The 25,648-nt window shown below is 37.7% G+C and overlaps 1 protein-coding gene across 50 annotated transcripts in view; it reads left to right on the top strand.

Moving 5' to 3' along the window:
• The window catches only part of KTN1 (kinectin 1), a 120,556-nt gene that overhangs the window by 75,393 nt on the left and 19,515 nt on the right, over positions 1-25,648 (top strand). For 18 of the 50 annotated variants that reach the window (XM_089309678.1, XM_089309679.1, XM_051822910.3 and 15 more), the window contains 16 exons: positions 1,565-1,599; positions 2,106-2,196; positions 2,866-2,934; positions 3,775-3,812; positions 5,453-5,543; positions 5,692-5,760; positions 7,142-7,179; positions 8,919-9,009; positions 9,092-9,160; positions 9,609-9,646; positions 12,287-12,377; positions 14,789-14,857; positions 17,248-17,285; positions 18,794-18,884; positions 20,863-20,949; positions 24,396-24,485. In XM_089309678.1, coding sequence (XP_089165804.1) covers positions 1,565-1,599; positions 2,106-2,196; positions 2,866-2,934; positions 3,775-3,812; positions 5,453-5,543; positions 5,692-5,760; positions 7,142-7,179; positions 8,919-9,009; positions 9,092-9,160; positions 9,609-9,646; positions 12,287-12,377; positions 14,789-14,857; positions 17,248-17,285; positions 18,794-18,884; positions 20,863-20,949; positions 24,396-24,485 — 1,095 coding nt within the window. The remainder of the gene's footprint in view (positions 1-1,564; positions 1,600-2,105; positions 2,197-2,865; positions 2,935-3,774; positions 3,813-5,452; positions 5,544-5,691; positions 5,761-7,141; positions 7,180-8,918; positions 9,010-9,091; positions 9,161-9,608; positions 9,647-12,286; positions 12,378-14,788; positions 14,858-17,247; positions 17,286-18,793; positions 18,885-20,862; positions 20,950-24,395; positions 24,486-25,648) is intronic. The other 32 variants (XM_089309684.1, XM_070053631.2, XM_089309680.1 and 29 more) reach the window with 5 other exon arrangements.

Genomic DNA, 25,648 nt, shown 5'->3' with positions numbered 1-25,648 from the left:
GTGGCCTGGGAGTGCAGTGGAGGATGGCCCAAGTGCTTGGGCCCTGCACCCCGTGGGAGACCAGGAGAAGCACCTGGCTCCTGCCTTCAGATCAGCGCGGTGCGCCTGCCGCAGCACGCTGGCCGTGGCAGCCATTGGAGGGTGAACCAATGGCAAAAGGAAGACCTTTCTCTCTGTCTCTCTCTCTCACTATCTACTCTGCCTGTCAAAAAAAAAAAAAAAAAGAATTATGTAAGAAGTAGAATCTTAGGCCTTCTGTTTGCAGTGGAAGAACTGATTTGTGAAAAATGTTTGTAATAATAAGAATGGGAAAAAATTAAGACATGAACAAGATTAGAAGAGTGGGTTCAGGGGATAAGGGGTTGGCAGAAGAGAATGTTCCTTAAGGCAAAAACCTCCAGACTCCTTTTGTCAGTGTGCAACTGCTTGAATGCTGCGGTAAACTGCTTGTGGACACAGTAAGTTCTAGCAGTGTGGACTTGGGATATACAGGAGGAGGCTGAGAGACATGGCAAAGGAGAGTCAGCTTCCATTTCATGTTTTAATGCTTTAAAAAGAGAATGTGTTTGCGTTTTTTTCCAGTTTGTGATCAGTTTTAAAGCATTCTCTATCTTGGTCTGAATGGTGGTTATGTAACATCTGTGTATACCTTGAGCTGCAAACAGGATTTGGGCACATGCCTATGTAAATGTCATACCTTATAGAAAATAAGTAACTGCCTCTTTTCTTACTTGTGAGACCGGAAAGCCTTGAAATTACTGTATGTGAAGGATTATAATGTAAACTGATACATATTCTCTTTAACCACAAGTTATAGATTGTAATGATTCAAAAATTATTCAGAGGGGAGTAGGAGACACAGAGAAGTTGGTAGTTGGGATGCCCACGTTCCGTGTCTAAGTACTTTGAATCCACTTCTGATGAAGCATTTCCTAACATGCACCCTGGGAGGCTCAGGTGCTTGGATCTGCTACTCTCCTGGAGATCTAGATTGCAATCAGAACTTCTCACTTTGGCCTGGTCCAGCCTTAGCTGTTGGGAGCATTTTGGGGAGTGACTTCGTGGATAAAAAGATCTTTCTTTTCTTTCTTTTCCTTTTTTTTTTTTTTTTTGCCTTTCAAGTGGAATGAAAATAAAACATTCAAAAATTTTCTGTTAAACATTATTCATGTTGGGGCCGGTGCTTTGGCATAGTGGTTAAACCCCTGCCTACAATGCTGGCATCCCATATGGGAACCAGTTTGAGTCCTGGCTGTTCCACTTCTGATCTAGCTCTCTGCTATGGTTTGGGAAAGCAGTAGAATATGGCCCAAGTGCTTGGGTTCCTGCACCCGCGTGGGAAGCCCAGAAGAAGCTCCTGGCTCCTGGCTTTAGATCAACACAGCTCTGGCTGTTGTGGCCATTTGGGGAGTGAACCAGCAGATGGAAAACCTCTATCTCTCTTTGCCTCTGTGTGACTCTCTTTCAGATAAATAAATCTTTAAAAATAGATTTTCTTAAGCTAGTTTTACTTTATGCAAATTTGATAAAATTAAACTTTTTTTTATGTTGTTTTTCATTTTAGCCTAGTAAAGATGTTGTGGAACAAATGGAAAAATGGTAAGGTTTTAGACTTTCTTTTACTGTTTGGATAATTGATTTGTCAAATCTGAAATAAAAAATTATTAACTACATTAATATGTATTCTTAAAATTCTCTTTATACTTTGTAATGGAAGAAAATGTGTGCTATTAATGACCTGGGGTGACAGTACGGTTTATGATTGTGCTATGTGGCAGTGCTTCGCTTGCTTAGGCTATCGTATAACAAGCATCATTGGAACACATTTTAATAGTGGTAAGGAAGTACCCTCAGATCAAAATCCATGATCCTCAGAAGCCATGCCAGAAATAAAAGTTGACAAGGGGTGATAGACAAAGGTATTTTTCCTTGAAGATACTTAAAAATGATTAAGGGAGAGAGAGGAAGAGAAGGAAATGTGGTTATCTTCTTAGAACTATACTTACGAAATACATGAAATCTGTTCTCTTTTTATTAATAAAAATCAAAGAAATATTTCCCTTGGAAAATAATTTACACATGTATTTTAAATTTACAATTTTCAGCATTCAAGAAAAAGATGAGAAGTTAAAGACTGTAGAAGAATTACTTGAAACTGGACTTATTCAGGTGGCCACTAAAGAGGAGGAACTGAATGTAAAGCATTTTTGAGATTTGTTTTCTTTGAACATGAAAGGGTTGCATTGTGATTTGTATGAGGTTTTTCCTATAGTTTTTGAACTCAGTTACTCACATTTTAATAGATTTATTTACTGTCTTTTTTCATTATTTTAAAGATTTTTAAAAAAGATACATATACATATACAAATATGTGGTTGATTGTAGCATTTACTAGTTTGATGAGGTGTAGTTACTGTTACAGTCTGCAGTACGTTTTCCCATTTGCATCCATGTCCAAATTACCACCTAATGATAACTAGTGGATATCATGGATTCATTAAATGATGTTGGAAGCCAGAGGAAAAAAGAACCTGCAATTCTCTTTTATTGTTGTCATTAGCCGTAACTAAGTTGATTAAGATATGTTTGCTGGGAGAAGTAAGATGTTTTTGAATTTAGGGAGAGTCAGGTAGTATACTATGTGTTTTTGTGATTTTGGAATATAAGTAAAAATACTTGTGGGGAATAATTGAATTAGTAATTCATTTGGGTATCTATAGGAAATACAGAATTACAGAACAAGTGGAACTTTGGGGTCTTGAGAAAGGAAAAGTAGCAGCTTAGAAGAAGTGAGAAGCGGGTCTATTTTGAGGTTTCCTAGCTTTCCAGAAAATAAAATGTGTTGTGCTTATGTCTTTGAAAAAGGCAATAAGAACAGAGCATTCATCTCTCACGAAAGAAGTGCAAGACCTAAAGGCTAAGCAAAATGATCAGGTAATGTACATGGGAGATCCTACAACTGTTCTCTTTTAAACAGTGAACATATCTATTACATAAAAACACACCAAGTCCAAGGGTTGGCGCCGTGGCTCACTAGGTTAATCCTCTGCCTGTGGCGCTGGCATTCCATGTGAGTGCCGGTTCTAGTCCCGGTTGCTCTTCTTCCAGTCCAGCTCTCTGCTGTGGCCCGGGAGGGCAGTGGAGGGTGGCCCAAGTGCTTGGGCCCTTGCACCCACATGGGAGACTGGGAAGAAGCACCTGGCTCCTGGCTCCAGATCGGTGCAGTGGTGGCCATTTGGGGGGTGAATTAACAGAAGGAATACCTTTTTCTCTTTCTCTCACACTGTCTGTAAGTCTACCTGTCAAAAAACCAAAACAAAACAAAAACAAACAAACAAAAAAAAACCAAGTCTTTTCATCTGTTCTTCCTTTTTCCAGGTAAAATTTGTTGATTAGGGCTTTTATCTATCAATGACTAGTGATTTGATTATCAGTAATAGAGACTTCACCAGGCATGTGTAGAGTAGTCTAGAAAGGTAGTGGTAATTGTTTCTAATAGTTAAAGAGGCTGCCTGAAATCAGGCAGTTTTTTCATTTTTCTCTTATCTAGATAATTCTATTAATTCTTTTGGCCTACATTTATAAGTAGTCTTACAGTTTCTTATTTTCACAATGGTTATTGTCTTCATTAAAGGAATCTACAAAGAATGAATTTGAGTTTACTTTTCTTACTTCGATTTTGACAGTGGAAAATTTAAGGATACTATACTTTTCTATTTCTGACTCATTTATATTTTGATCATATGACTAAATGAGGATATCTTGACGTTCCAGGTTTCTTTTGCAACTCTTGTTGAAGAACTTAAGAAAGTGTAAGTGATAATAATATTATTAAACTGGTCTCTTCTTTTGGTTCCTTTTTTTTTTTACTGATTATGAATTAATTTTATTGTGTAATTGGGACAGCCAATGTATATTAGTTTGACTATTACACTAGAATTTCTCATCGATGGAATAGGAAACTTGGCTGTAATCACCTAAGTATTTAAAAAAAAATAAAAATATATTTTTGGGGGGCAGCTGTTTGATGTAGCAGTTAAGCTGCTTGGTGGGGGACACCACATTTTATTTTGGAGTTCCTGTGTGGGAATCCTAGCTCTACTTCTGATTATGGCTTCCACCACAGGAAAGACTGTCCACTGCTTTCTGCTAGTGCAAACCCTGGGGAGCAACAGTGGTGACTCACATGGTTAGAGCCCTGGACTGAATTCTTGGCTCCTGGCTGTGGCTCCGTGGCTATTGAGGACATTCAAGGAATGAGCTCATAGTAGGAGCACTGTCCGTCTCTGTCTCCCTGCTTCTCAAATAATAAAATTAAAAAAAAATCCTTTTCTGTAATTGATTCCATTTTTTATGAAATCAGTTAATTTTCTCTAAAGTTTGCTGCCATAATTGTTTAAAAGTTTTGTCATAGCTTTCAGAGCCCTGGAAGCCAGTATTGTTGGATGGAACTTACTGTCCTGTGATCTTTGGGGTACAAATTTTACTTACTCTGTGTGCTTTTGAAGCACATCACCAACTTGTTGGGTGCGTAGGCTTTAGCCTACTGGTAGTTGTTGATTCTCATTTAGGAGGAACTTTAGTATTTTTTTTCCCCTTTCTGTGCAAAGATAGGTTGTGGGGGATAGCATTGTATTGCAGCAGGTAAAAGCTGCCTCCTGCAATGTATTCAGCATCCCACATGGGCGCTGGTTCATGTCTGGCTGCTCCACTTCTGATCCAGCTCCTTGCTAATGGCCTGGGAAAAACAGAAGATGGCCCATGTGCTTGTGCTCCTGCTACCTACAGGGGAGACCTGGAAGCAGCTCTTGGCTCTTGGCTTTGGTCTAGTGTGGCCCTGGCTGTTGCAGCCATTTGAAGAGTGAACCAGCGGTTAGAAGATCTCTTCTCACCATCGCTCCCTCTCTCTCTGTAACTCTTACTTTCAGATAAGGAAATAAAATCTTAAAAAAAAAGAGGGGCCCATGCTAAGGCATAGTGGGCTAGTCTTCTGCCTGCGGTACTGGCATTCCATATGGGCGCCAGTTCATGTCCCGGCTGCTTCTCTTCCCGTCCAGCTCTCTGCTGTGGCCTGGGAAAGCAGTGGAACATGGCCCAAGTGCTTGGGCCCCTGTACCCACATGGGAGACCTGGTAGGAGCTCCTGGCTCCTGGCTTTGGATTGGCTCAGCTCTGGCCATTGAAGCCATTTGGGGAGTGAACCAGCAGATGGAAGCATTTTCTCTCTGTTTTTCCCTGTCTGTGTCTGTAACTCTGCCTCTCAGATAATTAAGTAAAAAAAAATTTTTTTAAAAAAAGATATGTTGCCATTTTACTTAAAATGGGAAGGGGTTGGAGAGCCTTTAGCTTATTATTATGTGTGCTGTTTTTATGTCTTAGTTGGTGGGTCTTGGTGATCTCTATTGGGTCTTGGTGATCTCTATTCAAATGAATACTGTATTTCTTCATTTTAGGATTCATGAAAAAGATGGAAAGATCAAGTCTGTGGAAGAGCTTCTGGAAGCTGAACTTCTCAAAGTGGCTAATAAGGAAAAAATTGTTCAGGTATTGGGAGAGAAAGAACTGTATATTCCACTTTTTGTCTATCAATTTTAGTTAATCTCATTTAATTTCATGTGTTTGTCTGTGCATTGCATCTTACGTGAACTCCGTGTCTCCATTGTCCAATCCTGTCTGCTTTGTCATTGTCAAGGATTTGACACAGGAGATAGAGGCTCTGAAGGAAGAAATAGGAAGTGTCCAGCTTGGAAAGGCTCAGCAGGTAACAATCCCGGAGCCACAGCATGGCAGACTTACTGGTTACGTGTTATGTACGAGTGTTTCTAATTACTCAGAAAATTGTTGTTAGTAGTATGCTGTAAGCATATTGGGTTATGTACTGTTTATTTTATTTATTTTTACCTGATTTGAGTTGATGTTCTTGATATTTACATTCACTTATCTTTAAACATTGCAAACTTTGAAGGTTCTGCCCCAGAAAAGTATCTCTATTAATGTTGTATTTTATTACTCTGCCAACTTTTGAAACACAACACTTGGTATTTTTTTTTTTTTTAAACTGTGAACCAAATGTTTCTTACATTGCTTAACCTCTGCCTGTTGAACAAAGAACAGGTTTTGTTGAGAGATTTCAGAGGTAGAAATAATAACTAAAAATAGATGCGTTTTGGTGAATTTAATCTGATATGGTAAAAAATGATGTGATTACATGTAAGAGATGATTCATCCATCGGATTAATTCAACAATATTTAACTTCCTCCTCCTTGTCGAAACACTGTGCTAAGGCCGGCGCCGCGGCTCAACAGGCTAATCCTCCACCTAGCGGCACTGGCACACCAGGTTCTGTCCCAGTTGCCCCTCTTCCAGGCCAGCTCTCTGCTATGGCCCGGGAGTGCAGTGGAGGATGGCCCAAGTGCTTGGGCCCTGCACCCCATGGGAGACCAGGAGAAGCACCTGGCTCCTGGCTTTGGATCAGTGTGGTGCGCCGGCCGCGGCGGCCATTGGAGGATGAACCAACGGCAAAGGAAGACCTTTCTCTCTGTCTCTCTCTCTCACTGTCCACTCTGCCTGTCAAAACAAAAACAAAACACTGTGCTAGTGATTAGAGATGATGTGTGAATGAAACGAGGCCTGATGAGAAGATCACACTGCTCTAATGTAGATGCGAGTTTAGGAAAGGCTTCTCCTGAGAAGTTTGAAATCGAAGTCAAGGTCTGCAGGGGCTATGAGAAGAGAGTTGGAGAGAAGAGGCAGTGACTGTGTGTGATTAAGAAAAAGGAGATGAAAGATAGATGGTGTAGTATAGGAACAGAGTGGAGAGGAGCTCTGGTGTGGCAGGGTGACATGTAGGGGAGTGACTTAATATTCTGATTTTCACAGCTGTAGAAATACCACATTATTTAGACTTACTCATTACCAACTTCCTTGTCTTGTCACCACTTATATTTTTAGTTTGTGACTTCTTCTGTCATTGGAGTCAAGAGAAGATGAAATCAAAACACATCTCATTTTGGCACAAAAATTTTTCCTAGAGTCTTTGTAATTTGAAATGTATTTGTTGTGAACATCTTTATCATAAAGGTTAGTAAGATAAATTGTATGGATTATGAATTGCTTGATTTTTCTATTTTTTGTATTTCAGTTATCTCTCACTTCTCAAATTCAGGAGCCTCAGAACTTGTAAGTATTCTTTCTCTCATACGTCCCCCCCCCCCCCCAACTTTAAAGATTTATTTATTTATTGATTTGAAAAGCAGAGTTTCAGAGAGGCGGAGAGAGAGAGAGGGAGGGAGGGAGGGAGGTCGGTCTTTCATCCTCTGGTTCACTCCCCAAAATGGCTACAGTGGCTGGAGCTGGGCCGATTCTGAGCCTGGAGCCTGGAGCTTCTTCCAGGTCTCCCACATGGGTGGAGGGGCCCAAGGACTTGGGCCATCTTCCACTGCTGTCCCAGGCCATAGCAGAGAGCTGGATTGGAAGAGGACCAGCCAGGACTCGAAGCAGTGCCCATATGGGATACCAGCACTTCAGGTGGCAGCTTGACCCATTAAACCTCAGCTCTGGCACCTCTCATTCCCTTTAATATCTCTTCCACAGGTTAAACAGTACTATAATGAAAATCATGGTTTCTGTTTGATTTTAAGTAATATTTTTAGAAAATACCAAATTGTCTCAAAAGGCTTAAGTTTTTCATTATGCTTGAACATTATCAGTTTTCTGGTGGGAAGGAGAAAGGCTGAGAAATCTTTATATGTATGTGTGTGTGTATATATAAATATATATATATATAAATTCAGTATACCTTTTTTAAATTAAAAAATATTTTTAAAGATTTTATTTATTTACTTGAGAGATAAATTTACAGACAGTGAGAGGGAGAGTTAGAGAAAGGTCTTCTGTCTGCTGGTTTACTCTCCAGATCACCACGGTGACTAGTGCTGAGCCATTCCAAAGCCAGGAGTTTCTTCTGGGTGTCCCACGTGAGTGCAGGGACCCAAGTGCTTGTGCTGTCTTCTACTACTTTCCCAGGCCATAGCAGAGCGCTGGATTGGAAGAGGAGCAGCCAGGACTAGAACTGGCGCCCATATGGGATGCTGGCTCTGCAGGTGTAGAATAAAACTCACTGTGCCACAGTGCCGGCCCTGGGGAATCTTAATTTTCGTGATTTATAATCTGAAATGACCTTAAACTGAGATGTTTCTCTTTACCTGTGTTAATAGTTATATGAAACTGGGTATATATTTCCTACCAAATCCAGTCAGAAGGAGCTGTCTGAAGTTGCTGATATTGACTTCAGCAGGCTGATATAGGGTTGCAGTAGAACAATCTTAATGTTTTCCATTTCCAGATCCTCAGTGATAGAACAGTTTTTGTTAGTTACCCTAAAATGATTTTCTTTGAGCATTCATACTTCCCAGTTTGATTATGTTTTCAAAATTTTATGTACCTTTATAATAAAATTTTTTTGAAGATTTTATTTATTTGAGAAGTAGAGTTACAGATAGTGAGAAGGACACAGAGAGAGAGAGGTCTTCCCTCCACTGGTTCACTCCCCAGATAGCCGCAACGGCTGGAGCTGTGCCGATCCGAAGCCAGGAGCCAGGTCCCTCTTCCCAGTTTCCCACAAGGGTGCAGGGGCCCAAACACCTGGGCCATCCTCCACTGCTCTCCCAGGCCACAGGAGAGAGCTGGATTGGAAGAAGGGCAGCTGGGACTAGAACTGGCACCCATATGGGATGCCGACGCTACAGGTGGAGGATTAACCTACTGTGCTATGGCGCCGCCCCTGTAATAAAATGTTTTTTAGTTTATTTTAATTAGTTTGGGCTCTGAGTAATACTCCAGTATTTTTGTTTTTAATGGTCAATGTTGCTTTTTATGGTTGTATAGCATTTTCATTTATTGTTTTTAATTTTTGTCAGATTAAAAGGAAAGGAGGAACAAATGAATACCATGAAGGCTATTTTAGAAGAGAAGGAGAAAGACCTTGCTGATAGAGGAAAATGGTTACAGGTGAGGAGGTAAAAATAAAAGTAAAAAAAAAACCCTCCTTTATGCTTGAATATCAATTAAATTCACGTCTACTCTTTTTAAGGATCTTCAAGAAGAAAATGAATCTTTAAAAGCTCATATTCAGAAGGTAACACAGCATAACTTGAAAGAGGTATAGTTGAAACAATTACCAACATACTACAAAAAGAATTAGAAATCCTTATCTCATTTACTAGAAAGTCAATAAGTTCATATGTTTTGAGTTTCTTCTCCAGAGAAACTATCTTGTAGCATAGTTTTGGTATTGCTGGTAAACATAAGTTAACTTGTATACCTGTCAAGTCACATACTTCCTTAACTGATTTGTCAAGCTTAAGTGTATTTCTTTGTCATTACTTTTTCAAGTGATCTCTTAAACTCATCCTTGACTGTTTTATTGTATTAAGGTAATCCTTTAAGAAATAAATATTAAACTTAATAAAGAATACCTTTTGATTTTATTTTATAAATGGCTCCATCTTAAATTTACATGTATTGTGTTTTTACTTTGTTGGTAACTATATATGTATTATTTTTTTTTTCATCAATATTATTGTTTAAAATGTCAATTTGTTTCCTAGGCACGTTCTGCATCACAGTTAGAAGAGCTTGAGACTGTGTAAGTGTATTTTAGCTGGCATTTTGAAGAACTTATCACTGGTTTCCAGAATGGCTTAAATGTTGTGATGGGTTTCTTTTTCTTTTCTTTTTTTTTAAGGAGGCTTTTATTTAATGAATACAAATTTCATATGTACAGTTTTTAGAAATATAGTGGTTCTTCCCCCCCATTTCTGCCCTCCCACCCCACTCCCATCCCACCTCCTACTCCCATCCTACCTCCTACTCCCTCTCCTATCCCATTCTTCATTAAGGTTCATTTTTAATTAACTTTATATACAGAGGACAAACTGTATACTAAGTAAAGATTTCAACAGTTTGCACATACAAACATCAGGTATAAAGTACAGATTGAGAGCAAGTTTTACAGTTAATTCTCATAGTACAACTCCTTAAGGACAGAAGTCCTACATGGGGAGTAAGAGCACAGCAACTCTTGTTGTTGATTTAACAATTAACACTCTATTTTTTATGTCAGTGACCACCCAAGGCTCTTGACGTGAGCTGCCATGGCTATGGAAGCCTTTTGAGTCCACAAACTTCATCAGTATTTAGACAGGGCCATATGCAAAGTGGAAGTTCTCCTCCCTTCAGAGAAAAGTACATCCTTCTTTGATGGCCCCTTCTTTCCGTTAGGGTCTCACTCACAGAGATCCTTCATGCAGAACATTTTTTGCCACTATGTCTTGTCTTCCTGTGCCTGACATACTCTCAAGGGCTTTTCAGCCATATCCGAATGCTTTAGGGGCTGATTCTGAGGTCAGAAGGGTATATAGACCTTATCTTTTTTGCCCCTAAAGAATTAAATTTAAAGACATTTTCTTTGATGTAAAGTTCATCAGTTACAGTGATTTCTGTTTTTCAAGAAGCGTCCATTTGAAACTGTGCCTTTTCAAGTAAAATATTGAAGACAGTTACTAAATCATTTTTACGGAAACAAAGGAGACAATTTTATTCTTGGCACCAGGATTGCTAGTTTATGTAAGCAGTGTTTATCGCTTAGCTATTGTGTAACTGTCAAAGTACTTCTCTCTCATCTGCCACTAAGAACCTTAGAGGCTTGTTTGTGGTCTCCTTTTAGTATGTTTATAGGTCATAGAACTACATAATTTTAGTTTCATGTGTCTGCCTTACATTTTCCTTGCCCTTTGTTTTCTTTTTTAAATTAGTAGACTATTTTGGAGGGAGCAGTTACAGGTTTACAGAGAAATTTGAGCGATGTATCCGAGTACTCCCATGTACCTGCCCTCCTACCCACTCCAGCCTTGATTTTCTCTGTTACTGACATCCTGCCTTACTGCGCTACATTTGTTAACATTGATAAACCAGTAGCAGCAATACATGATGATGTATCTGTCATTGTAGAGTCACACAAAATAATGTCACTGCCTAAAAAGCTGTGCTGTAGAATTCATACCTCCCTTCCTTCCTTTGACCCATACCTTCCAGTCCCTGGCAACCATTGATCTCACCTTCTCTGTAGTTTCACCTTGTCCAGAGGGTCAGAGTTGGGCTCATACAGTGTGTAGCCTTTTCAGATTGGCTTCTTTGACTTAGTGACATGTATTTATGATTGTCCCTTTTCATTGTGCAGTCTCCCTCTCATGTACAGTGCTTTGTCATTTTTTTATATGCACCTGTAAGCTTCTTAACATTCTTTCTAGATTAAGGTAGAATAAAAATAGTGTTTAAATTAGCAAATACTTGAGAGTGTATGATGTGAACTCTGGTATTAGGGATATTGAAAAGGATAAGATAGATTCCTGCCCTGAAAAAACAGTTAAAGAGATCATTTTAATAGTGTCAAGTTTTATACTAGAAGTCTGTTGCTTAGGATTTTAAGGGCATTTAAGACTCATGTGGGCTTGACAGATTGATTTATATTTAGGTTGAGTAAAGGAGAACCAGATTAAATTATATGTAGCATCACTTTAGCACACAAGTTAGACATATTGTAATTTCCAGGGCTACTGAATTATAGCTAAGATTGTTGGGACCAAAAACTGATTTTTTAAAAAAATACATTTTAGGGACAGAGAGTGAGATGTGTATACACACACACACACACACACACACAGATCTTCCCTCCCTCCCCTTGTCTGCTGATTCACTTCCCAATTGCCTACAGCTAGAACCGGACCAGGCTGAAGGTAGAAACTGGAAACCCCATCAAGGTCTCCATTGTGGGTGGCAGGACCCAACTACATGAGCTATCAACTGCTGGCTTGGTCAGGGTGCACATTAAGAGGGAGCAGGGACTGGAACTCAGCCAGTCAGTCTTATATGGGAACAGCTAAGGCAAATGCCCACCCCTCATTCATTTTAGGTAATATGTTGAGGAAATAACAGTTTTGCTCTTGGCGTTTGTTCTATTAGAGTTTCTTCTTAGATAAGGCCATATTTGTTTAACAAATGTTTTATCTAAAATGAACCATAGCAATTTAGAAGGTCTTTAACTTTGAGTGGAATGATCCTGGATATACTGTCTTTTAAAACAAAGTATAAGTTGGTGCAATGTGGAGAAAAGGAACTGAAGGCATTGTTTCTGCCATCTTTTTGCTTAGGGGTAATGGTAATGTTGGACTATGGTTTTTCTTTTCTTATGTACATTAGTAAATATAAAGTCTTTGAAAAATTCTAGGTTGAAAGAAAAAGAAAATGAAATGAAGAAAGTAGAAACTACACTAAAAGAAAGGGAGAGTGATCTTTCTAGCAAAACAAAGCTATTACAGGTGAATATGCTTACTAAAAATTAGTATTATGTGAATTATTGCCTTTGCATGTTTTTTTAAAAGTTTTAAGTGCTACAAAAGGAAGTAAAATACAGAGCGCATCTCCCTCTGACCCAGATACTAGATCTCATTCCTGGGAAATAACTACTGTCAATTGCTGGTATATCTTTGTAGAAAGAATTCATGGATAAAATGTGTACACATGTTTAGACTTTGTTATTTTTAAAAACATACTGTAATTATACACGTTTGTGTTTTGTTTCCTCCCAAATTCACAGTGTTTTGAGATCTTTCCCTGTAAGCACGTATCTGCCTCTAACTTTTACTAGCTTTGTGGCATTGTGTCATTCTATCATTTATGCAGTAGTCATTTATATAACAATATAGTTTATGGTTATTTAGGATTATTTAGGATTGATTTTCCTGTCACAAAAATGTTACAGTAAATGTTTTTGTGCATATATTTTGACTACTTTTTCTAGAATATCTGTATTATACAATCCTATAAATGAACTCATAAAGTGAATTCTGGGTCAAAAGAGTACATATAGGTATTTTTATTTTTTTTAAAGAATTGAATAATGTAGCTTTGACAATCAGTATCTTCTCCCCTTCATGTAGCTGGTATTCAAAGTACTTAGAGAATATTGAGTTGAGATAGCAGATTTGTGGATACCTTTATTGTTATGGATTGGCTGTTCCTGCTCACTTTTCATACTCCAGGGATTCTGTTGTATTTTCTCTTACTCCTAAGCAGGTTAATTTATTAGTTGTTTATTTTTTGGAAGACAAACAGGATGGTGTAAGTGTCCCAAGTGGCATCTTAATGCCTGTTCCAAATGCCTGTCCAGGTCCATAGGCGATTAGATAATACTTGTGCTCCAGAAGTGCTCTTACTATTTACACGCTCACCAACAGAGAGCCATTTCCCTTCTTCTGCTTCAGTGCTGACAAAGATGTAAACACTTGATGTTATGCCTGAAGTGATGGTAGGGGATTTTGTTATATGAAATGTTTATTTTCATATACTTGCAAAGCAGACAAAGTGGGCAGAGAGAGAGATCTGTCGATTGAGCTTCCTTCTACTGGTTAACTTTCCAGATGCCCACAACAGCCAGGCGGGGCTAGACCAGAAATCGAGAACCTGGAACTCCATCTAGGTCTCCCATGTGGATGGCAGGGACCCAATTTTTTGAGTCATCACCATCTGTGAGGGTTGTTATAATTTGCATTTTACCGTGAGAGGACCTATGCAACTCTTCCTGTGTTTAAGCCATTTATATAATTTTTTATTTTTTCCTTATTAATTTATAAGATCCTTTTTATATAATAAGAGAAATTAACTTTTATGTGAGGTGATTTATTTTCCCCAGTTTTACTTTTAACTTCATTTTTGTTTTTTCTCTTCCTTTGGAAGTGTTAAACTTATATACTCAAGTAAATATAATTTACTGAATTTAAAGTCTTGTGAAGAAAGATCTCTCACTCTGATCATAAATTTTTTACATGCTTTCTTCTCATGTTGACAGTTTCTTTTTATTTAGATATTTTATTCATGTAATTTATTTCAGTGAGTTATGTAAATAATATTTTAAGCTGTTTTAAGAAAGGGCTAGCCATATTACTAAACAATCCATCATTGCTGCAGTGGTTCTCTCTAGGGAACATCTTTGATGGTCCCAGCTGGGGAAGAGGGTTCTACTGCATCTGGTAGGTGGAGACCATGGATGTTGCTAATGTCCTACAGTGCTATGATAGAACAACTCCTCACAACAAAGAAACAACCAGCCCCAAATGCAGCAGACATTGAAGTCGAGAACCCTTGCTGTACTGAATTGAAACATTACCATATACTAAATTCTTGCAGGTGTTTGCATTCTATTTTATGTTGTTGAAACACACCTATTCCCAGGCTAGTACTAAATATAATTAGTATATTTGCACGATTAATGTAGGGCCTTATCTACTTTTTTTTTTTTTTAAGATTTTATTTATTTATTTTAGAGATAGAGTTACACACAGTGAGAGGAAAAGACAGAGAGAAAGGTCCTCCTTCTGCTGGTTCACTCCCCAGATGGCCACTCTGGCCAATCTGAAGCCAGGAGCCAGGAGCTTTTTCCAGGTCTCTCACACAGGTGCAGGGGCCCAAGCACTTGGGCCATCTTCTACTATTTTTCCAGGCCATAGCAGAGTGCTGAATCTGAAAAGTAGCAGCCAGGACTAGAACTGGAGCCCATATGGAATGCTGGTGCCACAGGCAGAGGATTAACCTACTGTGCCACAGCACTGGCCCTGCCTTATCTACTTTTTAAAATTGTATTTTGAAATTTTCCTTGTTTGTATATGTTCAGTAGTTTTTATGGAAACTAAAAATCTGTCTAGGTATTCATGTTCAATTTTTGTTTACATAGGAGGTACAAGATGAAAACAAATTGTTGAAGTCCCAAATTGAGCAGCTTAAACAACAGAACTGCCAGCAGGTAAGGTACTACTGGATGTCTTGCCTTTTATTTATGTAATGCAAAATTATTTAACCAGTTTCTGTTAATAGGTATTATTGCCACTTTTGCATTCTCATTGAGAATAAGGTGTGATATTTTATTCATGTATTTCACAATTTTCCTATAAAACAGAACAATTTGCTATGCCATATTCAAGATAAAATGATCTATAATTTTGGGCAGACATTTGGCCTGGTAATTATGAGGCCTGCTGTGCTGCCCATGTCCCACATTTGAGTATATACCTTTTTTTTTTTTTTTTTTTAAAGATTTATTTACTGAAAAGGTAGAGTCACAGAGAGAAGGGGAGAGACACAGAAAGAGAGAGATCTTCCATCTGCTGGTTCATTCCCCAGATAGCTGCAACAGTGGATCTGGGCCACGTTAAATCTGGGATCTTGGAACTCCATCCTGGTCTCCCAATGGGTGGCAAAAGCCCAAGTACTTGAGCCATTAACTGATGCCTTCCCAGGTTCAATAGCAGGAATTTGGATCGGCACTGGAGTAGCTGGTACTTGAACTGGCACTCTGATGTGGAATGCCAACATTGTAGTCAGTGGTTTAACCTGCTGTATCACAGATCTGACCCTGGTACTTGATTTTGATACCCAGCTCCAGCTTTTGACTGCAGCTTCCTGCTAAAGGCAACTCTGGGAGGCCGTGGTGATGGCTCAAGTATTGACTTCTGGCCAAGACCTGGATTGAATTGGTGGCTCACTGCTTTGGCCTATTATGGACATTTGGAAAGTAAACCAGTACATGGAAGTGTTTCTGTCTTTCTCTTTTATTTTTTTATTTTTTATTTTTTGACAGGCAGAGTGGACAGTGAGAGAGAGAGAGAGACAGAGAGAAAGGTCTTCCTTTGCTGTTGGTTCACCCTCCAATGGCTGATCCGAAGGCAGGAGCCAGGTGCTTCTCCTGGTCTCCCATGGGGTGCAGGGCCCAAGCACTTGGGCCATCCTCCACCGCACTCCCAGGCCATAGCAGAGAGCTGGCTTGGAAGAGGGGCAACCAGGACAGAATCCGGCGCCCCGACCGGGACTAGAACCTGGTGTGCTGGCGCCGCAAGGTGGAGGATTAGCTATTGAGCCGCGGCACCGGCCCTGTGTTTCTGTCTCTCTAAAAAAATCTGTAATTTCTAAAACATACAGAATAATATTACTATCCATATTCTAGCTCTGTTTTATATGTATATGTTTTCTGATTATCTAGAATATTTTTCTTAGCAAGTCAATTAAAATCGTAATGTTGTCAGTTTAGATGTATGTGTATACCCCATTTTCCTTCTGTTTAAACAAAACAGCAGTAGTTGGAGGGGAACTAACAAATGTTTAGTATTAAAGGCAATACTCTACCACTATTTAAAATAACCTTTTCACAGTGTAATTCTACAAGGTAAAAATCAAAAGAAATGTGTGTGTGTGTTCAAAATAAATGTATGTGTGTTTTAAGATATATTACCGAAAATTTCCTTCAAATTACTTGATGAGTGTATACAATAGACTAGAAAATAATGGGGCCGGCGCCATGGCTCACTTGTTTAATCCTCTGCTTGCGGTGGCGCCGGCATCCCATATGGGTGCCGGGTTCTAGTCCCAGTTGCTCCTCTTCAGTCCAGCTTTCTGCTGTGGCCCAGGAGGGCAGTGGAGGATGGTCTAGGTGCTTGGGCCTTGTACCTGCATGGGAGAGCAGGAAAAAGAACCTAGCTCCTGGCTTTGGGTCGGCGTAGTGCCAGCTGTAGCGGCCATTTTGTGGGGTGAACCAACGAAAGGAAGACAGGAAGACCTTTCTCTCTGTCTCTCTCTATCTCACTGTCTATATCTCTACCTGTCCCCCCCCCCAAAAAAAAGTATCTAAAGGGCCAAAAGAATTCAAATCCTTATTGACAAGAGGCTTAGTGATTAGTTTGGGAGATTGTAGTCAGCAAGGAATAAATACCATATGTGAATGCCATGTACTTTAACATATTATATAAAATAACCTTTTTGTTAGATGTGAAGATATTAACTTTCCTAGTTTTTCTTTGGATTTCATTTATGCTTTTATTTTTTGGAAGCTCAAACTTTTTATGTAGTCAAATATGAACTGTAGAATATAAAAACTTAAGATATCTCAGTACTTTGCACAAAGAAATTGGTAAATGCTTATTAACTAGTTTATGTAATGACAAAATTGGATTTAGCAGTCAGTGCAGTTTATAAATTTGTACGTATTTTTACTGAAATCACTTGAATAAAGACAAGGTGATAGTACATATGGAATGTAAGGTATTTTTACTTTCGGTGTTGTTTTAGTTTATATCTAATAATTTAATTGTTTAAGTCTTCTAGAAAGCTTTGTTTTGAAATAATGTTTAATTTTTTTAATAGACATCTTCTTTTCCCCCTCATGAAGAACTATTAAAAGTGTAAGTAATACGCTTGATTCAGTTTGGAAAGTAACTGTTTTTATGTTCTACAGCAAATTTCAGATAAACATGTGAATGTAACTGCAAATAGTTAAATATAATTTTTACACTTTTGTTTGAGTACTTGAACTACAGGTCACTGGAGCTTAATTATTCCTTTGGCTGACTAATTCACCTTGTTGTAATAGTTGAGTTTGAGTATTGTTGAACAAGATTCTTGGTCTTGCTTTTTTTCCTCAGTCAGCCAGCAAACACTGAATCCAATTCTCCCTTGCTTTGAGCTCTTTCCTCACTCACCTTCAGTTATGCTGCTTGTTCTCCTGAGTCTTCTTTCTCGGGGATGTCGTTGTGGAATTGAGTGATGCAAATGTTGGTTTAACTTCTGCATTTCTAAGAAGACTCAAACTCTATATGGTTGCTGTTTTAAGGAGAACTTTTTTTTTAACTGAAAAATATTTTTCTTGCTGGCTTGTAGTTTTCTTTATGAAAGTATATTTGATTAAGATCATTTCAGATAAGTTGTAGTATATTTCAAGATATTAAATGTCCACCAAGAATGTTAATAGGTAATGAAAGTAATCTGAATGTTCTTCTCCGTGGGCTTACCTACAAAGCTGATTGTTTACCATGTTAGAATTAGTAAGTATTAAATTAAGTCTTGAATTTGATTACGTGAAGCAAGAGTTAGCAAACATTTTCTGTAAAGGGATTAATAGTAAATATTTTATGTTTTGTGGGCCATTTAGATCTGTTTCTTTTTATTTAAAATAATCCTTTAAGTACATAAAAACTGTGCTTACTTTGAGCATCATACACGACACACTTTTGGCTGGGCTCACTGCCATAGTTTGCTAACTCTTTATTCTTAAGAAGTAGCTGTTTTGTGATTAACTTTCCACCCAAAGTATTCTCAGCTTTAACAGAATTGCATTATGGATCCTTGCCATGAAGTTTGTGTCTGGGAAATAACTAACTCATTAGACAGGACCAGAAAACAACTCAATCCTACAATGTGTGAGAATGGCAAAAGGACACCTAATCAGATTAATATTGTACTTTTGCTTTGGGTTAGCCACATGAAGTCATAACTTGTTTCGTTCTTTTCTGAAGAAAAAGTATGCACACATGCATACACATAGTAATTAAGTGATTTTCTACATCAGTTTTCACTGCTATGAAAACAGCTACTGCTGTGACCCAGCTGAAAAGAGAAGTAACTACAGCTACACAGATTCTCATTCATGAACTTAGGGCATGGGATTTCTCATTAGCACAAACCTCAACATGTCAAGCAAATCTTATTTTAAAAATAATTTCTGAAAGTAAGAATTCATGAGATGGGCTTTCTGTGGAAATCAGCTAGTAGCTAAGCTGTTAAGTTAGTTCATTTTTTTCAAAGCATCATCTACCTGTTGGTTACTTGTGGTGACAAATGTTGATAGCAGGGGTAATAAACTGCATTACTTTTTCCCTAAACTCTTGCTGTATGTGTTAATGTTCTGGCTTAGAATTTCGGAAAGAGAAAAAGAAATAACTGAGCTCCAGAACGAGTTAAAATCTTTGAAGGACGCTGTTGAACACCAGAGGAAGAAAAACAACGTAAGCAGATCTTGGTCACAATCAGGCTTTCTTTTTATTACTCCTCCCTTGGAGTACAGCTCAGGAATCATTCTTTAAATCTTTTACTTTAGATTTCTGAATCTTTGTGTAGCCTTTGGAGGGGGAGGACATTACTAATTATTTTATTGGAGAGTAGATTTTAAAAAGTAAGTAAACAGATTAATTTTTACACCTAAATATTTTAAAATTGATGTTAATATTATACCTTTTCTTTTTAATAAAAATGCAGCTGAGTTTTTGTTAAATTTTAATTTTAGGAAAAGTAATTCTTTCAACCTACTATTTAAAATCAAAGGTAATTCCTCTTACTTAGATTGGGCTAGCCATTTTTGTAGTCTAAAAGTAATGTCAGTATCCAGATCAAATATTTTTTGAAGTCTTCTGGAACCTCTCTTTTTCAGCTGAGGAGAAGTTCAAATTTTAACAATTAAATATGTTAAAATATGAATATATTTATATAAATGTGGGAAGAAATAGTACTTTAAGAAATTGAAGTCCTGCTATTCTTACCGAATACCGACAAATAGCAAATTTAACTGAATTCTTTATATTCTTTCTAACTAGAGGTAATGCCTATCCTAAACATTCTTACCACAGAGAGAATTTTTATACACAGAAAATATGATTGCTAATACTTGAGCAAAACTAAAATGTTACTGAAGTCTGAGGGAGTATTGACAGTAAATGGGAATATGTTTTATAATATCAGTTAAAATTTTCAAAGTTTGTATTAAATTGTAACAACTTGTTGTTTTCCTGCACCTCTGAGTTTGTCAAAATTAGGTACATGCGTTGCCCTTTGTATGTTGGGTAACATCACTAACAGCATTGCCAGCCATAAAACTTGAGGTGAACCTGCTGAAAAACTGCTAACATCTTACCTGTGTTTCATTATCGGTATTCTGAGAGGAGGGCGTGGTAACGCCTGTCTAGTGCAGCAGCGGCGCCGGAGGCATTGCAGCGTGAGGAAAGAGCCAGGACACTGGAGCCAGCAGATCGCGGCGCTCGTCTGTTCTGGGTCTCCACCTCTTTGGCTGTGTATACTTGGCCAGATTTCTTAACTGACTTGAGCTATGGTTTCCCATTCGTAAAATACAAATACTTCACTGAGTTGTTGTAAGGATTAATGAGAATTTGTGGTACTTCAAGTGCAGTGTTTGGCACATAATTAAGCATACAATATGGCGATTATTGGTTTTTTTATTTTTGCTTTTTATGTGTAGATTTCTAATAGTGAAGAAAGACTGAACTATAGTAGATTGTCTTTTGGCCAATGAAATGCCATTAAAAATCTAGGTCTTTCAGAGTCCGGTTTTCAGTGGCCTTTGTTTCTTCTCCGAGAACATGTTTGCTAGCTCCCTAGCCTCCCCCTTTGCCTCGTCAGCTCATTGATGTGATTCCTATCGGGTTGCTTTGTGGCATACACATTTGACCATGCCAAGGTAGACACAGAAGACAGTGAGCTACTACTGTGTCGTTTGCAGATAGATAAGAAATGTGCTACTTTTTTTTAAAACATAGAGGAAAAATGGTGTGCTGCAGTGGAATGTCCCCCGAGTGATGCTGGCCTTGTTTTAAAATCGAATGAAAGCTTTTTCCAATGTTTGTGTATTTGCTCTGTCTTCAGTCCTCCAACGTTCAGTGTACCTGAAATCACATTTATAATCTTGGTTTGTGTGTTTACTTTTGAATGCTTTCTTCTCTGTCACATGTGCAAAGTAATTATTTTAAAAGCTAGCATATTTGGTGTGTACTAAAACATGGAAATGGGCACCTTTATTTTCTCATTCAAACTTCTAAACATTGCTTTTTATTTTTTTGCTAATATACATATTTTCCCATTGAAATAATTTTGCAGTAACCAGCATTTAAATGCAGTGCAAAATACTGATGAAGTAAAAAGCAAAAATCTTTCAATAATGGATAAACTGAAATCATTCTTTCTAAAAATGATTAGGAACTTCGGGAGAAAAACTGGGAAGCAATGGAAGCATTGGCCTCAACTGAAAAAATGCTGCAGGACAAAGTGCACAAGACTTCCAAGGTTGTAATGCTGCCTCCTAGAAGCAATCCATTGAACAGAGAAAATCTGCAGCTTGTCTTAAAATCAGACTAAAGCATTTAATTTTACTGCAATTTAAATATAAAGTTTCCTTATCATCCGCATTTATCATCTCTGTCATCTCTGCTTTTTTTCATCTACTCCCTGAAGCTTTAGTAGAAGGCATGCTGATTTGTTGTGATTACTACTTGTTTGAGCTTTGGTGAGCACTACTTGAAGCTGAAGAGTTGCAGAAGACCTGGGATATCCGTGCAGTCCCTTGTCAGACAGAAGTGTACCCGTTGTTGTTGGATAGGAGACTGGGAGTGACAGCCCTGAGTCAAAGAAATCTAGCTGAGTTAACAGCGTGTTTGAGTATCTAAGATGAAATTATGCACAGTGAACTAGGTTTTTTGGGAGCATGTCAAGAAGAGCCAGACAACATGGAAAAATGAGGAACGTCTTAAGAAATACAGGAAAGGGGTCAGTTCTGGGAGTGCTGCTGGTGATGGTTCCCTAGAGGAGATAGACAAACTAGATTCTGAAGCAACTGAATAGTGGATGTTGTATGTCTTGTGTAGTATTAGTATCAAGGGGAAATACTCCTGATCAGAGTGTGTAAAGTACTTTTGAAACACATGATTCTGTCTGAATTTGAATGTGCCAACTCAGCCAAGTATTCTACAAATTCCCAGCAAGAATACATGTGGAAAAGGGGTACTGAATTTTGCAGATGAGTTAATGAAGGCACCTGCATGGCTGAGTTCAGCATTCTAAAAAGTTATTTTGTCTGCTGAGGTGATCTAGTGCATTTTGAATACAGGTCTTAATGATGTTTGTATGTAGGACTTCCAAAGTGAATATAATTTTAGAAACTTTATGGAGTGTATGTTTGTAGTTATATTTCCTTTAGTTTAGTGAATTTGTGTGCGTTTATGTACCTGTTCACCTTGCTGTAATTTTCAATAACACGTAAGTTTATAGGTTTGATTCAGCTGATAGGCATTGAGACTAGGGAAATTTAGGCCAGACAGTAGAGAAATCTAGGTCAAGTAGGATGTTGTTTAATTTCAAATAGTTGCAACTGTGCAGTCATTTTTATCATAACAATGGTTATGGAATGGTTTCTGGTTGTTTCTATAGCTGTTTTTAATTGTTATGAGCTACCATTACAGTTTTGTTTTATTATTGAGACTGTGTATCTTGGAAGTGCTAGCCACGTCATTCCTGCAAGAAATTGTTTGCCACCTACTATTGCCATTCTTGCATGTTATGTTTCCAAAAGAAAGTTTAGGTTTATGTGCCTGAAGGTATCTTACACAGGTAACGATCTACATATATTAGAATTCATAGTATTTAGATGTCAGCAGAATTTAGATAACCCTTAGTATAGGTATAAAATTATGTGATTGACCCAGTGCCATGAATTGTACTGAAGAGGGAACTATATAAAAAACCTTTAGTGGTTTTTGTTTGCTTGTTCGTTTGTTTGTTTAGCTTTGAAAGACTATCACAGAGAGAGAGAGAGAGAGAGAGAGAGAGAGAGAAAGCATATGATCTTCCAACTGATGGTTCATTTCCCATAAGACAACAACAGCCAGGTCTGGGGCAGGCCAAAGCCAGGAGTCAGGAACTCTGTCCTGGTGTCCCAAATGGGTGGCAGGGGCCAAAGCACTTGGACCATCTTCCACTGCCTTCCCAGGGATTATGGCCTATTGGGTTAAGGCACTTCTTGCAATGCTACCATCCTATATTGGTTTGAGTCCTGGCTGCTCTACTTTTGACAGTTAATGTTTTAGATGCTGGGAATAAGTAATTATTTTTATAACAGAGGATACTCTTGAGTGTCTACTATAAATGATAGGTTTACTTTAAAGATATTTTAATTGTATTTATAGATGTTAAGAATGATAATAATACCAGGTCTTTCCCAGGGGTTAAAATGGAGTGGGAATTGCTATCTGCATACAGACTGTCCTGTCAAACCATAGCCTTTGAGCTAAAATTGTACAGAGCAGAGGTAATTTCTTACCTCCATGGCTCTTGATTACTAGTTACTTCTTTTAGATTCTTTTTCCCCTGGGAAGTTTTCAAAAATCTTCTGTTTCACAGTATCTGTTTTCCCCACTGATTCCCTTTAAAGGTTGCTCTAGCACCATTCTGGTCAGATAATAAGAAATACCTCTTCATTATCTCTGAAGTAACACTTAATTATTTGCCCTGAATTAACATACCTCATTTCAAGCAGTTAAGTGTATTTCTGAAATTTAGTGGACATTATTGAATTATTGAAAATACTCCATCAAGACACCTATTTAAAAAATAGTGCCACTAATATAATAACTTTGTTTCTAGAATATGATGAAATCTCTGGCTTTTTATTGTGTAAATTTAGATTTTTATGTGATTAGATTTTCTTAAGTTGAAGTTGGTGCATGTTAAATTAGTAATAGGTTTTAAAGATCACATCTGAATGGTGGGGTAGAAACGTAGTTAAGATGGTGCCGGCTTGCATGCGTTCTTGTCACCTGTTGAACTTTACGAGTCTTGTCTTGAGATGATTTTCTTGGCTTGGTTTAGATGTACATTTTTACAGGTGTCTCTTTTAATGTTGTAGAGATAATTTGAACAGATTTTTTGTTTTTTGGCGTGAGATCAAATCGTCCTAATTTTGACAAACCATGGTTTTGAGTGTATAATTGATATCCATTAAATTTTGACTTAAAACCAACCAAGTTAGACTAACACAGTTGTAATATTTATCTTTAAATTTATGACTGATGGAGACTATATGCAAGTACCAGGATTAGTTGTCTTGATGCTTAGTCTTAGTGAAGGTAGTGACTGTTTTTCCTTGTTCTCTTTCTTCTTTTTCCCATTGTACCACCTATCAAATTTTGATGGTCATTTTTGCTTTGTTTATCATGAGTGGCTTCACGACCTTGAAGCTGGAATTAATAAAAGTGGCTTTTTGATTCCCATGGCATTATAGTTCATTAGTGATAGATACTTTTATATGGATTTATTAGCCAGAGGCTGCTTACGCTCAGTTTTAGTAAGGTAGTTTTTTAAAGTTGTAGTTGTAGCAAATGTTTTATGTGTATTTTGTTTTTTGTTTTTTGTTTTTTTTTGGGGGGGGGGTGCATGCGTGTTTGTTTTGAATTATTCCTGGAGAGACAAATCATTCGATTTTTTAATACTTATGAAAACGTCCATATTGTCAGATACAATTTTGACTTGGTTAATTTAAGACGTTTTCTGTTTAGGATGCTTTAGAGATTTTGCAGATTTTTTTCTGAAGCATTTTAATATCCTAAAATGGGAACTTTTAACATTTGTCAATATTAAATAATTTCCTTAAATTGACTTTTTTCTCTCATTAAAAGACCATAGCTCTTTTTGAAAAACAAAAAAACATTAGGTTTGATTTGGTTTGTCTTCTACATTAGGAAAGACAACAACATGTGGAAGCTGTTGAGTTGGAGGCTAAAGAAGTTCTCAAAAAATTGTTTCCAAAAGTGTCTGTCCCTTCCAATTTGGTAAGATTAATGTTATTATTGTTCTTCATATGATGCGTTGTCATTATTAAGAAAGTTGGGAATAGCAGCATCTGTCGCCTGTGCTTGGTTTTAGTAATCCACTGACGCTGTAATCTTTGCCACTATTAACCTGAGGTGCTTTCCAGTGGTTAAGATAAATAACTTGGTTCAAAACTGATTTCTGTTTACTCACCTGATGTTTTTATTGTGTTCCTTAAATTTTGCTTATGAGACATTTTTAAAAGATTATAAAGATCATAATTGGGAAAGATGCTTCTGAATGGTTAATAAAACCAATAATGTTCTTAATGGCTATATTCAAAGTAGAATTTGATTTTAAGTGACTGCTTTTTAGTTTTAGCAATACTTTATTTCTTTGTACGTTTGATGCTATAAATCAGTTTCTTTACATTTCAAAGTTGAAGATTCTAGTTGCCTGTTAACTTCTGTAAGCAAAAGTCCTGAAGATAATGTAGAACAACGTGCTTTACTTAAGATTGTACATTTTTTAAGTTGGAGAAAAAAGTTACTTTTGTTAAAAGAATTGATACAGTAAATACTTAAGGGCATAGAAAGCCAGTGAGTGTGCATATGAGTTTCCTAAAGTGGTAGGTCTTTATTTATTTTAATGCAAAATTGTAGAATGGCTCAAAGTAGAATAGCATAAAGATATCCCACTTAAGCAGTTATTAGTATCTGAAATGTGTAACACATAAAATCTTACTGTGCTACCAGTAATGTGCTTTCTAGCTTAGTTTGAAGAACTCAACCATCAGTGTCTCATCTGTAAATATTCCAGTACATATTCCTTTAAAACTTTGTAAAATTAATTTTCTTTTATTTGAAAAGCAGACAGAGCTAGACAGACAGCTAGTTCTGCTATTTCTCTTCCCAAACACCCTTTGGGGCTGAGCCAGGTTGGCGTCAGGAGTCAGGAGCTCCATTCTGGTCTCCTACATGGATGACAGAGAGTCAGTTACTTGAGTCATCACTCTGCCTTGAAATGGTGCAGATTAGTTTGGAAAGTGGATCAGAAGAGGAGGAGCCAGGACTCAGTAAGTTCTCTGATATGGAGTTGAGCATCCCAAGCCATGTTTTCACGGCTGTGCCAAATGCCCACCCTCAGCATGTATTTCTAAAAGGTGAGAATTCCTATGAGTGCC

This window comes from Oryctolagus cuniculus, chromosome 12, assembly GCF_051225735.1.
Source record: "Oryctolagus cuniculus isolate XC-2025 breed Fujian yellow rabbit chromosome 12, ASM5122573v1, whole genome shotgun sequence".
Lineage (NCBI taxonomy): Eukaryota > Metazoa > Chordata > Mammalia > Lagomorpha > Leporidae > Oryctolagus > Oryctolagus cuniculus.
Note: the sequence above shows the minus strand (reverse complement) of the source record. Positions and strands in the feature narration are given on the sequence as shown.